Genomic DNA, 14,208 nt, shown 5'->3' with positions numbered 1-14,208 from the left:
CAAAATGGGGCTGATGGTAAAGGTCTCTCCTTTGCAAGGTTGTTGTGGGCGTGTTAAGCAGTCCTTGCTAATATTAAAGGTGGGCTTGCTCGTGGTTCCTTCCTGCCCAGCCCTGTTCTCTCTGTGCAGGCCCACTCAGCTCACTCAGCCTGTGCTCCTTTCTCCTTCTGCTCATGGATTTACCGCAGGATTTTGCAAGGAGAAAGTTGGGACTACCTTAGGCAGCTGGAGTAAAGAGACTGTGGCCAGGAAAGAAAGGGAGAGGGAGACCAAAAAAAAAAGGATAAGAGACAGAGAGAGACAAAGAAAGAGGGAAAAAAAAATTGACACCGAGAGACAGAAAGAGAAGAGAGTAGAGAGAGAGACAGAAATAGAAAAACAAGGAAACCAAGAGACAGAGGAGGACAGAATAGTGTGTGTGTGTCAGAGACAGCCCGAGAGATGGTCAGAGAATCAGGACAGACACACATCCAGGCAGGAAAGAAACAAGCCCAGGGCGCAGGAGAGGGAGGGAAAGGAGATGCGGAAAGACCCAGTTCTTCGCACACCCCTGCTCAGGAGGGGTCTCCGCCCTCAGGGAGGCCTCTCATCCCTTCCCCACAATCCTTAAATCCCCTCTCTCGGGGCCTCGGCAGCTGTCACAGCTGCGCCCAGACCCGGCAGCGGCGGGCACGGGTGAGTGTGGCTCCAGAGGCGCCCCTGGGTGCGCGCTGGGGATGGGCCCACGAAGAGCCGCCCGGACTGTCGGGAAGGGGCGGGCTCGCGTGCTGGAGACAGTGGTCGGGCAGGGGACCCGTGTGATAAGGTTCAGAGGGTGTTGAGAGCGACGGGGAGGCCGGGGGCTGTGCCGAGTTGATATCCCACCTCTTCTCGGACTGGCTCAGCCAACATTTATGGCGCGGTCCCTGTCCCTAACCCCCGGGGCTCCGGTTTCCCCGGTTCTCCCCGGCCCGGCAGGCACTCAGAGCGTCCCCCGATTCCGTTCTCTCTGCCTGGTCTCCTTCCGCAGCCCGGGGAGTCGATGGCCCGGCCCCGGAGCATTTTGGAGCCGCCACTGCTGGCGCTGCTGCCACCTATCCTGGTGCTGATGCTGGAGCGGGCGGGCGCGGCGGGCTCGGTGCGCCTGGCTGGCGGCCTCACGCTGGGCGGCCTGTTCCCGGTGCACGCGCGGGGGGCGGCGGGCAGGGCGTGCGGGCAGCTGAAGAAGGAGCAGGGCGTGCACCGGCTGGAGGCCATGCTGTACGCGCTGGACCGTGTCAACGCCGACCCGGAGCTGCTGCCCGGCGTGCGGCTGGGGGCGCGGCTGCTGGACACCTGCTCCCGGGACACGTACGCGCTGGAGCAGGCATTGAGCTTCGTGCAGGCGCTGATCCGCGGCCGCGGCGACCGCGACGAGGCGGCAGTGCGCTGCCCCGGCGGCGTCCCTCCCCTGCGCGCCGCGCCCCCCGAGCGCGTGGTGGCTGTCGTGGGGGCCTCGGCCAGCTCCGTCTCCATCATGGTCGCCAACGTGCTGCGTCTGTTTGCGGTGAGCGCCGCGTAGGGCGCCCAGCCCCTCTCTCTGGTCCTTGCCCTTGGGGTGGCTGAGGTCTAGGCTCCTTGCAGAAATCGCTCCAATGCACAAAGACAAACAGCTGCTTCAAAGAAACCCCACGCGTCCAGCCCGACGCCTGCCTGAGCCGGGTCCTCCCGGCCGCTGCAGCCGCCCTTGTCTGCTCTGGCGCCCCCCAGCGGCTGCCTCCCGCACACACAGCCCGCTGTGCGTTCAGGGAAACCGACCTTAGCTGACAGCAGGGCGCCCTGGACTTTAGACTCCACTTGACCTCTCGTTCCTGTGTCTAGTTTGGGGCACACCCTGCACAACCGTGCATGGAGGTCCTGACCCTGGACCCTGTGAGAACTCTGGGTGACAAGGAGCAAGTTTTCCCTGGAACCTGAGAAGAGAGGAGGGCTTTCCTTCCATCTGGCTGGGCAGGGGACCTCTGTTTCTTGAGTTTCTCTGATTATCCCAAAAGTGGCCTCTGTTTTTACCTCCATGGCACTAGGCGGAGGTTTTCTCTGGGCTCCCTTCCATCATCTGCACCCACTTAATTCCCCACTCCAGTTTCTACTGGATGGCAGTGTTGGTGCAGAGCATGCAGTTGCACTTTCTAGTTGGCACTGAGAGAGGTTGTGTGGTTGCCTAATGCTTGTGTGTGTGTGTGTGTGTGTGTGTGTGTGTTGGGAGGTGTCTTTGTCTCACCAGCTCAAGTGTGTTCACATTTGTCTCCTTCCCTGCCTGGAGCTCTGGTTTCTGTCTTTCTCCCTCTAGGTCTAGTGCAGCAACTCAAACTCAGGGCCTTCAGGGTCCAGATGAGGACTGTAGCTGAGTGAGCAGGACTCTGTGAACCCAGGGCCCAAGGCTACCAGTTCAGCCCAGGACAGAGGTGGTGCTGCACCTCCAGATTTTAGACACGGGCTACGAATTTAAACATTAAAAAAAATAAAGACACGGTGCACAAAGCACAATCATGGGCCGATTTGGCTCCCTGGGGGTGGTTTTGCAATTCCTAGCCCGGAAGTACAGATGAGAGTTTCTGAGTTCACTTCTCAACCACACCCTGTGCTCTCAGGCATTTTAAAGGAATTTCCCTAAGGAGGGTCCACCCGGAAGGCTTTTCTGAAGATTAAACTACAGTGCCTGGAGTGCCCAGAGTAACTTCAGCCTCGGCTAATTGCCCCACGGCCGGCAGGCCTTCCTCTGCCTCCTTTTCTCAGATCGTCCCTCTTTCCCTGTCTTTTGTTTTTTCCTTCCTATCGGCCTCCTTTCCTCCTTCTCGCTCTCCTTCCCTCTTCCTCCGGCTCCGCCTTCCCCCTTCCATAGATTTTCTCACTCCACATTTCCTTTCTGTCCTGCTTCGAATAACCCTGTTCCCCCTAGACCGGCTCAGCTCCCTCCCTCCAGAACCTTCCCCCCTCTGACTTTCACACCAGCTCCCACTTGATGCTTCCCTTGTGACTCTGTCTTTCTTTTCCGTGGCTCTGATTTGCCCCGCTGTCTGCTACCCTCCCTCTTCTTGGCTTTCTCAGCCTTTGGCTACTGTTGTCCCTCTCTTTTCACCTGTGCTGCCCCACTTCTCCTGGGTCAGCTCTGGTCATTCATCCTGGCCATCAATTACTCTAATGCACGCAGATAAACCCAGTTCCAAACAGGCCCCTCCCTTGGGTCAGACACAGCCTTGAATCAAATGCTCCTCCCCAGCTCCCCTTTCTGTTCTGACCCCTCCTGGGGCTGCCCCCACCCACACAGACTGCTCCTTTGTGTGAAGAAAGAAAACTTGTCTCCTCTGGGGCTGACAAGGATATCCCTCTCCTGGGCAGACACAGCCTGTGCCTAGAGGCCAGATTGGCTGCAGGCTGGATTGGAGCTCCCACCGCTCCTTTGCTCAGATACGTCCTGCACAACTGGATGTGGCGGCCCTGCCCTCTGCCCTAGACCCTCAGACTTCCCCTATTTCATCTGACCTATTCACAAGATGCAGGCCCTTCCCCACACCTTCTGGCTACTCCCAGTGGTTCTCAGCTCCCTACCCCAAATCTTCTGTGCCCCACCTGAGTCCTGGGTCCCCACTGCCTTCCCTTCCTGGGGTCACTGACTCTCTACCCACAGCTTAGGTGTCCTTTCCCCCTCCAGATCCCCCAGATCAGCTATGCCTCCACGGCCCCGGAGCTCAGCGACTCCACACGCTACGACTTCTTCTCTCGTGTGGTGCCCCCCGATTCCTACCAGGCCCAGGCCATGGTGGACATCGTGCGGGCATTGGGATGGAACTATGTGTCCACGCTGGCCTCTGAGGGCAACTATGGCGAGAGTGGGGTTGAAGCCTTTGTGCAGATCTCCCGAGAAGCTGGTGAGCTGGGGCAGGAGGGTCGGAGGCACCAAGGAGTCTACATAGGGGTGAGCCAGGGGCTGTGATGTAGGGGCACTGGGTCCATGGTGGGGAGCCTGAATGGTGTCTTCTATCAGCGGTGCCCTTTACCTTTGAGGACTCAGTCCTGCCTCATGGCCTGGCAGGTGGGACCCAGGCTAGGCTTCAGCCCCGCAGATCCCTGGCCCAGGCCCCTGAGTAATTACACTACATAGTCACGCACTGTGGGAGCCCTGGTGGGTGGCGGGATTGATGAAAGCTGACTTTGGCATCCCGGACACCCAGGAGGAGTCTGTATTGCCCAGTCCATCAAGATTCCCAGAGAACCAAAGCCAGGAGAATTCAACAAGGTGATCAGACGACTCATGGAGACACCCAACGCTCGGGGCATCATCATCTTTGCCAACGAGGATGACATCAGGTGAGATGGATGGCACCTCAGTCACTGTTCTTCGGAGGTTCTCCTTGAAGGCCCTGCCTTGTCTTCTCACATGACCCCACATGTACATCCCCCCTTCCACCCTTTCCCTCTTTCCTGCTCCCCCCTCCCCCTGCACACTTTTCTTGCTGCTATCTCTGCCTGGTGCCCCCAGAAATGAAGCAGGCCTGGTCTAGGTGAATATGCTCTAAGTCGAGCCAGGGAAACACACAAGAATATATGTCTGTTTTCTTAATTCACAGTAGGGGAGACCTGTGGGCAGATCTAAGTGCAGAAAATGAGCATCAGGGAAGGAGCCCCGGGGCAGAGCCAGCAGGAGGTTCTGTGGGAGAAGGGAGGCCCTACTTTCAGGCAGTGTGAATTGGGTTACAGAAGTCAAGCCTGGGCCAGGGTCTGCCTGGACCCTTGGCCACCCGAGAAGCCTAGGGCAAGTGTTCTAAACACCATACACTCCATTTTTCCTGAAATATGAGAGTCTGATGAGTGATGTGGAATGGGATAGATGGAGAGGGAAGAATGAGAATTGACCAGAGGTAAGCTGGAGGAAGACTCAGGCCTTTACTCACCCCCAGCCCTGTTTGTACCAGGAGAGTCCTAGAGGCTGCACGTGAGGCCAACCTGACAGGCCACTTCCTGTGGGTTGGCTCAGACAGCTGGGGAGCCAAGACCTCACCCATCCTGAACCTGGAGGATGTGGCAGTGGGGGCTATCACCATCCTGCCCAAAAGAGCTTCTATTGATGGTGAGTGTAGGGATGCCCTCCTCCACTTTGTCCCCCACCCCCACCCCATCCTTCCTCACCATCCCTCTTGGGGCACTCATTTCCCCCATTGGTATAATTATACTGAGATCCAGGTCCCTTCTAAGATTACCAGGTTCTATATTTCTGAGATTCTATCAATACATCCTTCCAAGCAGTGTTTGAATGAGCTGGCAAATGAGGCAAAGCACATCCACCGTACAGGGTAAAAAAATTGTTAGTTTGTGTTTTTTGTTTTGTTTAATTTTTTAATTCAATATCTGTATTCCTCATTCTGTGATTTCAGGGTGAAGGTGGGAGGGAGAGGAACCAAGGTCGTGGGACATGCTGTCCTGTGGCTCAAAGTAACAAGGCTTCCCCTCCTCCCCCCGCCCCCACCATCCCACCTGTGAATATCTGGAAGAATCTAGCAGGCATGTCCACTTTACAACAGTATTGCTGATTTTACCAAAAGCTGAACTGAAGACAGCTTGATGAGGGTGTCAGGGCTATTTGTAAAGCATGGACCCTCATAACGCTGAGCCCTGACACCCACACTAATACCCCTTAGGGGTGTACACCCACCTCACATTCCCCCCCCCCATTAGAATGCATTCAATTGCAAGTGTTGAACTAGACAGAATAGTTTTAGTAATGAAAGCATTTCATCACAAGACAAGACTTCAGGTTTGTAGTAGTGAGTCAAAGCCCTGAGTTCTATCCCCTCTTCTGTTTCTCCCTCCTCTGTGGTTGCTATATTTCTTCACACTTGTGGCATCAAATTTACTAAGTGGCTGCTGAAGCTCCACCCATTACATGTTCACAGCAGCATCCTAACCAGGAAAGAATGTGCAGCATAAAAGTATTTCATGTAGTGAGGCTCTGAGTTTGCATCAGGATGCAAATTCTACCCTAGAACCCCCAGATGTCTTTAATTCACAGACCAGAAGTTGGTCTCATGGCCATTCCTAGCTGCAAAGTGAGCAAGTGGTGAAGGGACACAGGAGAAACTGGCTGGTTCAGATGGTTGCCACCCTCCTCCCCCTCCCTCTCAGGATTTGACCAGTACTTCGTGACGCGCTCCCTGGAGAACAATCGCCGGAACATCTGGTTTGCAGAGTTCTGGGAAGATAATTTTAACTGCAAACTGACCAGCTCAGGTACCCAGTCAGACGACTCCACCCGCAAATGCACAGGTGAGAGGTGCAAAGGGTGGCAAGAGAGGTGATGGAGAAGGTGGGAGGCCAGATCAGGCATCTGGGGCCAGGCACACTTCCTCTGGGCATCCCTAGGACAGGTGAGGAACGCATCGGCCGAGACTCTATCTACGAGCAGGAGGGGAAGGTGCAGTTTGTGATCGACGCGGTGTACGCCATTGCCCACGCCCTGCACAGCATGCACCAGGCGCTCTGTCCTGGGCATACAGGCCTGTGCCCGGAGATGGAGCCCACCGACGGGCGGACACTGCTGCAGTATATTCGGGCAGTCCGCTTCAACGGTGAGTGGGTGCCAGAGCCCCTACACGAGTGAGGGGAAGTCCCCTAAGATGGATATCTCTGTGGGACCTGGGGTGAGTCGGGAGCAAAGGGATGGGAGAAGCAGCATGGTATAGGGAGCACCTGGGCATGGGAGCTGGGGACTTGAGCCGAGTTCTGGGGGCCACCTTTTAACACTCCTTCTTTCCCAGGCCTCAGCACCCTATGCCCCAACTTGAAAAATTCAGGTGTTGGGGAATTTCTCTGTGACTCCTTCTGCCCGAAACCCTCAGCAGGTCACACACAACTCTCGCCTCCACTGCACAGAGCTTGGAGGCATCTGGTCTCTTGGGGCACAGGGCAGACAGTGAAGAGGCACTGCCTACGATGTGGAATGCTGCCCACTGTGAGTCTCCAGCTTGCAAATTCTGCCCCAGCTAGGTCCTGCACTGCCTGAGCACAAGGCGTGAGTCTGATGTGTCCCCTGGTATCAGCAGAGGGCTTGGCACATGATCAGGGCTCTGAAAAGGCCCAAATGGACTTGGCTGTGCTCATTTGTGGGGAGAGATACAGTTCTTGTACAATTACTATTTAGAAACTTAAAACTCTATTTGTCCACCAAATATTGAGTGCCTTCTGTCTGCCAAGCTCTCTGCTAAATAGCACAACTGAATTCACCCCAGACCAGCATTACAAGCTGACAGAACAAGCTTCTAAAAGAAATAAAGCTGATTGTTCAAATTAGTACAAATTTCATGTCAACACTCAGACCTTTGTGCAAGTCAACTCATCCTTTCACCTGGACAGTCAAGCTTTCTATTTTCTTTTATAATTGTGGTAACATACATATAGCATAATATAGTGTATTTACCATCTTACCTGCTTTTAAGTGTACAGTTTAGTTGTGTACATTGTTGTACAACCAATCTCCAGAACTCTTCATCTTGCAGAATTGAAACTGTGATCCCATTAAACAACTTCCCAGCCTCCCCCCCCCCCCCAAGGCCCTGGCAAACACCATTCTACTTTCCATCTCTATTAATTTGACTGCTCTAAATGCCTCCTATGGGTGGAATCATAAAGTGTTTGTCTTTTTGTGACTGGCTTATTTCACTTAGCACAGTATCCTCAAGGTTCATCCATGCTCTACATGTGTCTGAATTTCCTTCCTTTTTTTAAGGCTGACTAAAATTTATAGATAGACCACATAAATTTTGTTTATCCATGCAACCCCCCATGAGCACTTAGGTTACTTCCACCTTTGGGCTGATGTGAATAATGTTATGAACATGAGTGTACATGTATCTCTTCGAGCTCCTGCATTCAGTTCCTTTGGGTTTATACCCAGAAGTGGAATTGCTGGGTCATGTGGTAATTTTATGTTTAGCGTTTTGAGGCCCATCCTACTGTTTTCCACCATGACTGCAGTTTTACACGCCTACCAGCAATTTCTCTGCGTCCTGGCCCATCCTTGGTATTTTCTGCTACTTGGACAGTGGCTGTCCTCTTGGACAGGAGGTGGTATCTCGCCGTGGTTTCGATTGGCATCTCCCTGATGCTGCTGAGCACCTTTGCAGTGCTTGTCGAGCTCCCCCTCTACCCTGGCCGGCCCGTGGCCTCTCCAGGGGGCTGGCGTGGATGGGCTGGGGAACCAGCTGAGGACGCCAGGCTCTCCCTCCAGGCAGCGCGGGGACCCCGGTGATGTTCAACGAGAACGGGGACGCGCCCGGGAGATACGACATCTTTCAGTACCAGGCGTCCAACGGCAGCTCGGGCGGCGGCGGGTACCAGGCGGTGGGCCAGTGGGCCGAGGCGCTGCGGCTGGACGTGAGTGGCGCGGGAGCTGGGGCGTGGGAGGCGGCGACCCGCCCCGGCTGCGGAGGTCAAAGGCGCCGCGTCCTGTGTCGCAGGTGGACGCCCTGCAGTGGGCAGGCGACCCCCGGGAAGTGCCGCAGTCTCAGTGCAGCGTCCCCTGCAGGCCTGGAGAGCGCAAGAAGATGGTGAAGGGCGTGCCCTGCTGCTGGCACTGCGAGGCCTGCGACGGGTACCGCTTCCAGGCCGATGAGTTCACCTGCGAGGCCTGCCCCGGGCACCTGCGGCCCACGCGCAACCGCACGGGCTGCCGGCCCACGCCCGTGGTGCGCCTCACCTGGGCCTCGCCCTGGGCCGCCCCGCCGCTGCTCCTGGCGGCGCTGGGCATCGCGGCCACCACCACCGTGGTGGCCACCTTCGTGCGGCACAACAACACCCCCATCGTCCGCGCCTCGGGCCGCGAGCTCAGCTACGTGCTGCTCACGGGCATCTTCCTCGTCTACGCCATCACCTTCCTCATGGTGGCCGAGCCGGGGGCGGCCACCTGCGCTGCCCGGAGGCTCTTCCTCGGCCTGGGCACTACCCTCAGCTACTCCGCGCTCTTCACCAAGACCAACCGCATCTACCGCATCTTCGAGCAGGGGAAGCGCTCGGTCACGCCGCCGCCCTTCATCAGCCCCACCTCGCAGCTGGTCATCACCTTCAGCCTCACGGCGGTGCAGGTGGGTCCCGGGCTCCCCAGGTGCGTGGGGGGGGCCTCTACTCAGAGATCACAGTGTCATACGCAGCTTTCTCTCAGCACCCTTTGCACAGAAAACATCCAGGGCTTTCCAAACCATGGAGTCATTCCCAAAGCCGTGGTATTGCTGTCTTAGAGAAAGACCCAAAGGAGCCCTGCTTTTGCCGCCCATACATCATAAAATCCGGCCAGGTATGGGACAGGATGCTCCAGGCCACGGTTTTCTATTTTGGAAAAACATCTAGCCTCAGGAGATAGAGCCCTACCGTTCTTCTGTAAGGAGAACTCGGCTAAGAGCAGCCACTCCTCCACCTTGGCCTGGAAGGAAAACGGGCCAGTCAGGAGGGAGCGCCAGCGTTGAAATTAGTTTCATAAATTGAACATACTCTTCCACAATTGGCTCCCGTATAAAAATAAAGCAAAGAAATGTCTGATTAATTTTCCTGTACGGAATCTGTTTCCATAAAGGGGGTCGCTGCTGCCCAGCGCCTGCTGAGAGACTCAGGCCCCAGATGTGACTAACCATGGCGTGGAGCATCCTGTCCCATAAATGACCAGGTTTTATGATGTATGGGCGGCAAAAGCAGAGTTCCTTTGGGTCTTTCTCTAAGACAGTAATGCCACAGCTTTGGAAATGACTCCATGGTTTGGAAAGCCCTGGATGTTTTCTGTACAAAGGGTGCTGAGAGAAAGGTGTGTATGACATGGTGTGACACTGTAGAGCCAGCCCAGTTCTCAGGGCCAGGGGAACAGCGTGCTCTCCGTTCCAAGTGAGCGCTTCTCCCTACCCAGTCATGCATGTACCACGTTCATTCCCACCCACAGGCCTTGGTCCATGCGGTTCACAGCTGGAAGATGCTTCGTGCACATGCAAGGCGTGAGCTTCCCCTATCAGGGCCAAAATCTCGGTGCCCAGCTCATCCTGAAAAGGCATCTCACTGCCTCTCTGCCTGAAAACCCCAATGCGCACCTCACCCCAGGACAGAGATGCTTAGACTACATTCCGTGCCCTCCAGCTCACCAGGGGGTCCCCACATTATTCCCTCATTTCCAGAAACCCTGGACCCTTTCAAAGAGGCACACTTTCAACTTCACTAAGTTATTTACCAAAATGATGGGTGTACAATGGTGTATCACTGTTGTTTCAATTTGCCTCGACTTCATTGCTAGTGCAGTGTCCTCTTCTGGGGCATGCCTGATTCCATGCTTTGATAATTTTCTGTTATTTTGTAGGAGTTAGTTACATGTGTTGGATCTTAAGTCTTTATCAATTACAGGGGATGCAAAATCGGTGACCTACATTTTGTTTGCTACTCTTGCGTATCACAGGCCTTGAGTTTTAGTTTCTCATGGGAAACATTTCTCCCCCACCTGGAGACTTGCTCTTAAGAAAAGCCTCCATGCTGCCTTCCTGAACAGTGGGTGCCGTGACATTTTATTAGTCCCTTGTTCATGATGATGCTGCCTTTGGGGAAATCATCAAAAGATGTTCCTTCTGGTTGTACAATTTATTATAAAACATCCCTTCCTCCAGGATCACTTAGCACTGCTCCAGGTGCACAGACCCTCCCCCTAAATCTGCTGCACTGGTATAGGGAATGACCTGTATGGACAGCCCTTTCAGGGTCCTGACGTCATGCAGGTGTTCTATTTCCTGCTCCCCAGCTGCCCTTGGCTCAAAGTCATGTCTCCTGTCACTGAGGAAATTGAAGCTCTATCTCCTTACTGTTAGGACCTGTGTCTTACTCTGATAACCTCCCAGCTGCCCAGCATCAACTCCTGACATTCTTACAATTCTCCACTAAGGGCCTCTGCATTTTGGGCTGCACTGTGCATTCACAAGTGATTTCATTACATCCTGTTCAACAGTTCTCTGGATCTGGAAAAGGAAGGGGGTCCTCAGGAACTAGGTTTGCCATGCTGCTAGATGGCAACAAGCTAGTGGTTCACGTTTACACAGGGAAGGTGATACTGCCTGGATGGATGGTTGTGAGGAGAGAACACTCTACTGGGCCTGGCCCTTAATCAGTGGTACATGCATTATTCCCCCTCCAAGCTCGCATCGTGTTCTTGCAACAGATTATGATGACTCCCATTTGATAGACAGAGAAGATGTGTTTAGGATCACAATTCCACAGATTCTGTCTGCAGTCACTGCACCTTGCAGGGCTCAGTAAATGACATTGGTAATGGCTGGAATACAGGAAGGGGATGTCCACGGGCCCCTTACCCAGCCAGCCCTGACATTGCTAGCACACACCTCCACTGTAGCCCCTTCTCTCCACTGGGCCTGAGTTTTCTCTTCCTGGAAGGCCCTCTCCTCTCCATGGCCTAAGCATCCCCTCCCAGTAGGTCCGGAGCCTCCAGGGACCCTCCAGAGACCTCAGTTGGTGGCCAGTCTGAATGTGTCCCTGATATGATGTTGGCTCCTGTAGGTGGTGGGAGTGATGGCATGGCTGGGGGCCCAGCCCCCACACAGCGTGATCGACTATGAGGAGCAGCGGACAGTGGATCCAGAGCAAGCCAGAGGGGTGCTCAAGTGCGACATGTCAGATCTGTCTCTCATCGGCTGCCTGGGCTACAGCCTCCTGCTCATGGTCACATGCACGGTGTATGCCATCAAGGCCCGTGGTGTGCCCGAGACCTTCAACGAGGCCAAGCCCATTGGCTTCACCATGTATACCACCTGCATCATCTGGCTGGCTTTTGTGCCTATCTTCTTTGGCACGGCCCAGTCAGCTGAAAAGGTAATTTGGGGTCCCCCATTGGTTTCCTACCTGTCCACAGAAGGAAGGGCTTGATTGTCCCAAGAGCTGGGTCACACATATGACTGGTTGCTGGGTTGGTTGATGTAGCCATGTACGTAAGTACTTGTTCACTTGCTTGTCTTTCTGATCACCCTCTCCTGTTCATTCAGCCATTCATTCATCCACACTTCTAACCATCGATTAACTTTTCATTCAATTATTTCATCATATACTCTCTACCTGCTGATCCATTAACCTATTGATCCATTTGCTCGATCATTATTTACTCAGCTGTTCATGTGCATAGTGCAACATGTGTTCATTCATCCACATGGTTGCTCACTTGCTCCTTTATTCAACCTCAGTTTGTTCATTCATTTATACGTTTGAAAACATGTCCATTTACTTATTAATATCTTCTAGTCCTTTTTAGGCATATGGGCCATTTCCCCAAGTGTCACTCTCTGTGAATGAAACTGTCTTCCCTCAGTCACTGGTCCACTCAGTGCCATGTCACTCACCCTCCATCCTGCCTACACTGGAGCCACACCATGACTATCACTTCTTCATGCCACAGGGCCTTTGCTTATGCAGCTGTTCTTTTCTAAGTGCTCATGCCCAGGCTATGTGGAGGTAGGGGTGGGAGAGAACAGGGCTGAGTCCCACCTGGTCCCTTTTTCCATGGCTCAGATCTACATTCAGACCACCACACTGACTGTGTCCTTGAGCCTGAGTGCGTCGGTGTCCCTCGGCATGCTTTATGTACCCAAAACCTACGTCATCTTGTTCCACCCGGAGCAGAATGTGCAGAAGCGGAAGCGGAGCCTCAAAGCAACCTCCACAATGGCAGCCCCATCCAAGGGTGAGGACACAGAGACCCCCAAGTAGTGAGGGGGGGGGTGAATGGGACGGTTGCTCCCTCTCTCTTCTTTTCTTTCCCTTGCTGCACAGTGGGAGCTGTGAGGAGCCCAGGCCTGCAGTGAGTCAGAGGAGGGGGTCCACGGAGGCCACGCCCAGCAGGACGTCTTGAGGCTGGCCTCCAGAAAGACCTGGACCCACATGCCAGTTTTATCCCTGCTTTTCTGTGCATGTTGGCATCATCATATTTCCTCCCTGAAAACTAGACCTACTACCCACGGTGGGAAATGGCCACTCAGAGGCTTCTATTTCTAGAGAGGGGCTAAACTTACACTCTCTGATTTGAAGTTGAGAGGTGGCAATGTCTTCCTGGGCTTGGCCCAGCGTGAGTGAGGTTTCCACTCCTTGATCAACCGCCAGAACCTAGGGATTGGGCCACGTGTGAGAATGTGTAGACCCCAGAGCGAAATACAGGGCTGGAGTTGGGGAGGAGCAGTTTCCACAAAGCAGATCTGTGGGTCTGTATGCTGGACTGAGCGACTTGGGTTTGGCACAGAGGGATGGAGCCTTGGGTGAGAGCTTGTGAGAGAGGATGAGCTTGCAGGGACAGGGGACTGAGCAGAGGGGCCAGGTGCACCCCATGACGTACTCGTGTAAGGGCATTTGCCTTGGAATCTTGTCCCCTGGGATCTGTACTCCCTTAAATGGCCTCTAAAATCTTAAGAAAATCAGATGCACTGTGTGGTGTGAGCAGTGTGAGAATAAACTAACAAGGGTGGCATTTGCCCTCCTCTGACGCCTGTGAGGGATTGTGTTCAGGAGTCCCAGGGTGGGACCAGTGACAGAAAGATTCCAAATGGATAACATAGGATAGATGTAAAATTCTTCTTTCCCAATGCTCACTGGGAAGTCCCCTTTGAAAGGCAAGCTAGGAATGGGGAGGAAGATGCTTGCACTACAGATGTATGGGTGTTTATTTTTCAGTAAATTTTTTTTTACGAGGATCTTGGTTTAAGCGATAGAATTTTATTTCCTTGGGGTAGAATTTAAGTTTTAAACTGACTTTTTTTATTAGTGTGAATTTTCTAGTATCTAATATCTGGCACTGATTTTGAAGATCAACCACACTTTGTACAGCATAGAGACTATTTCCTATAGAGAGTCTCTGGTGCTTATAGGTTTTGACTAGTTCATTCTGCATTCTTGAAATTAATAGGGCTTCTCCTCAGAGTAACATACAGATCCTCCTCCCTCACACATGTTGCATTCCCAGGGTTTGTTCCTCTGCAGTGTTAATTATGAAGTTTTATATATTGCTGAATGCTTTCCAAAGTTTATTATTTCATAGGGCTTCTTTCCTCTGCAGGTTTTCTGGTGTATAATAAATTGTGTTTTCTTGGTGGAGGCTTTTCCATATAAGTGCTTTTATAGGCTTTTTTCCTCCTACATGAACTTGTAGAGACTCAATGATCTCTGATCTCCAAATGAAGGTCT

At 53.5% G+C, this 14,208-nt stretch overlaps 1 protein-coding gene across 1 annotated transcript; it reads left to right on the top strand.

The window, feature by feature from the left end:
* Window positions 1-1,018: 1,018 nt before the first annotated feature.
* Window positions 1,019-12,744, top strand: GRM6 (glutamate metabotropic receptor 6). The gene is made up of 10 exons (XM_087816889.1): window positions 1,019-1,525; window positions 3,671-3,887; window positions 4,191-4,326; window positions 4,932-5,086; window positions 6,139-6,279; window positions 6,381-6,581; window positions 8,240-8,385; window positions 8,469-9,092; window positions 11,545-11,856; window positions 12,547-12,744. The coding sequence occupies exons 1-10, from the start codon at window positions 1,022-1,024 to the stop codon at window positions 12,742-12,744; spliced, it is 2,634 nt and encodes an 877-aa protein (XP_087673015.1). The 5' UTR covers window positions 1,019-1,021.
* The last annotated feature ends 1,464 nt before the right edge of the window (window positions 12,745-14,208 follow it).

Source organism: Miniopterus natalensis, chromosome 4, assembly GCF_054644295.1.
Source record: "Miniopterus natalensis isolate mMinNat1 chromosome 4, mMinNat1.hap1, whole genome shotgun sequence".
Classification (NCBI taxonomy): Eukaryota; Metazoa; Chordata; class Mammalia; order Chiroptera; family Miniopteridae; genus Miniopterus; species Miniopterus natalensis.
The sequence above is the reverse complement of the archived record's forward strand: the minus strand, read 5'-3'. Positions and strand labels throughout refer to the sequence as shown.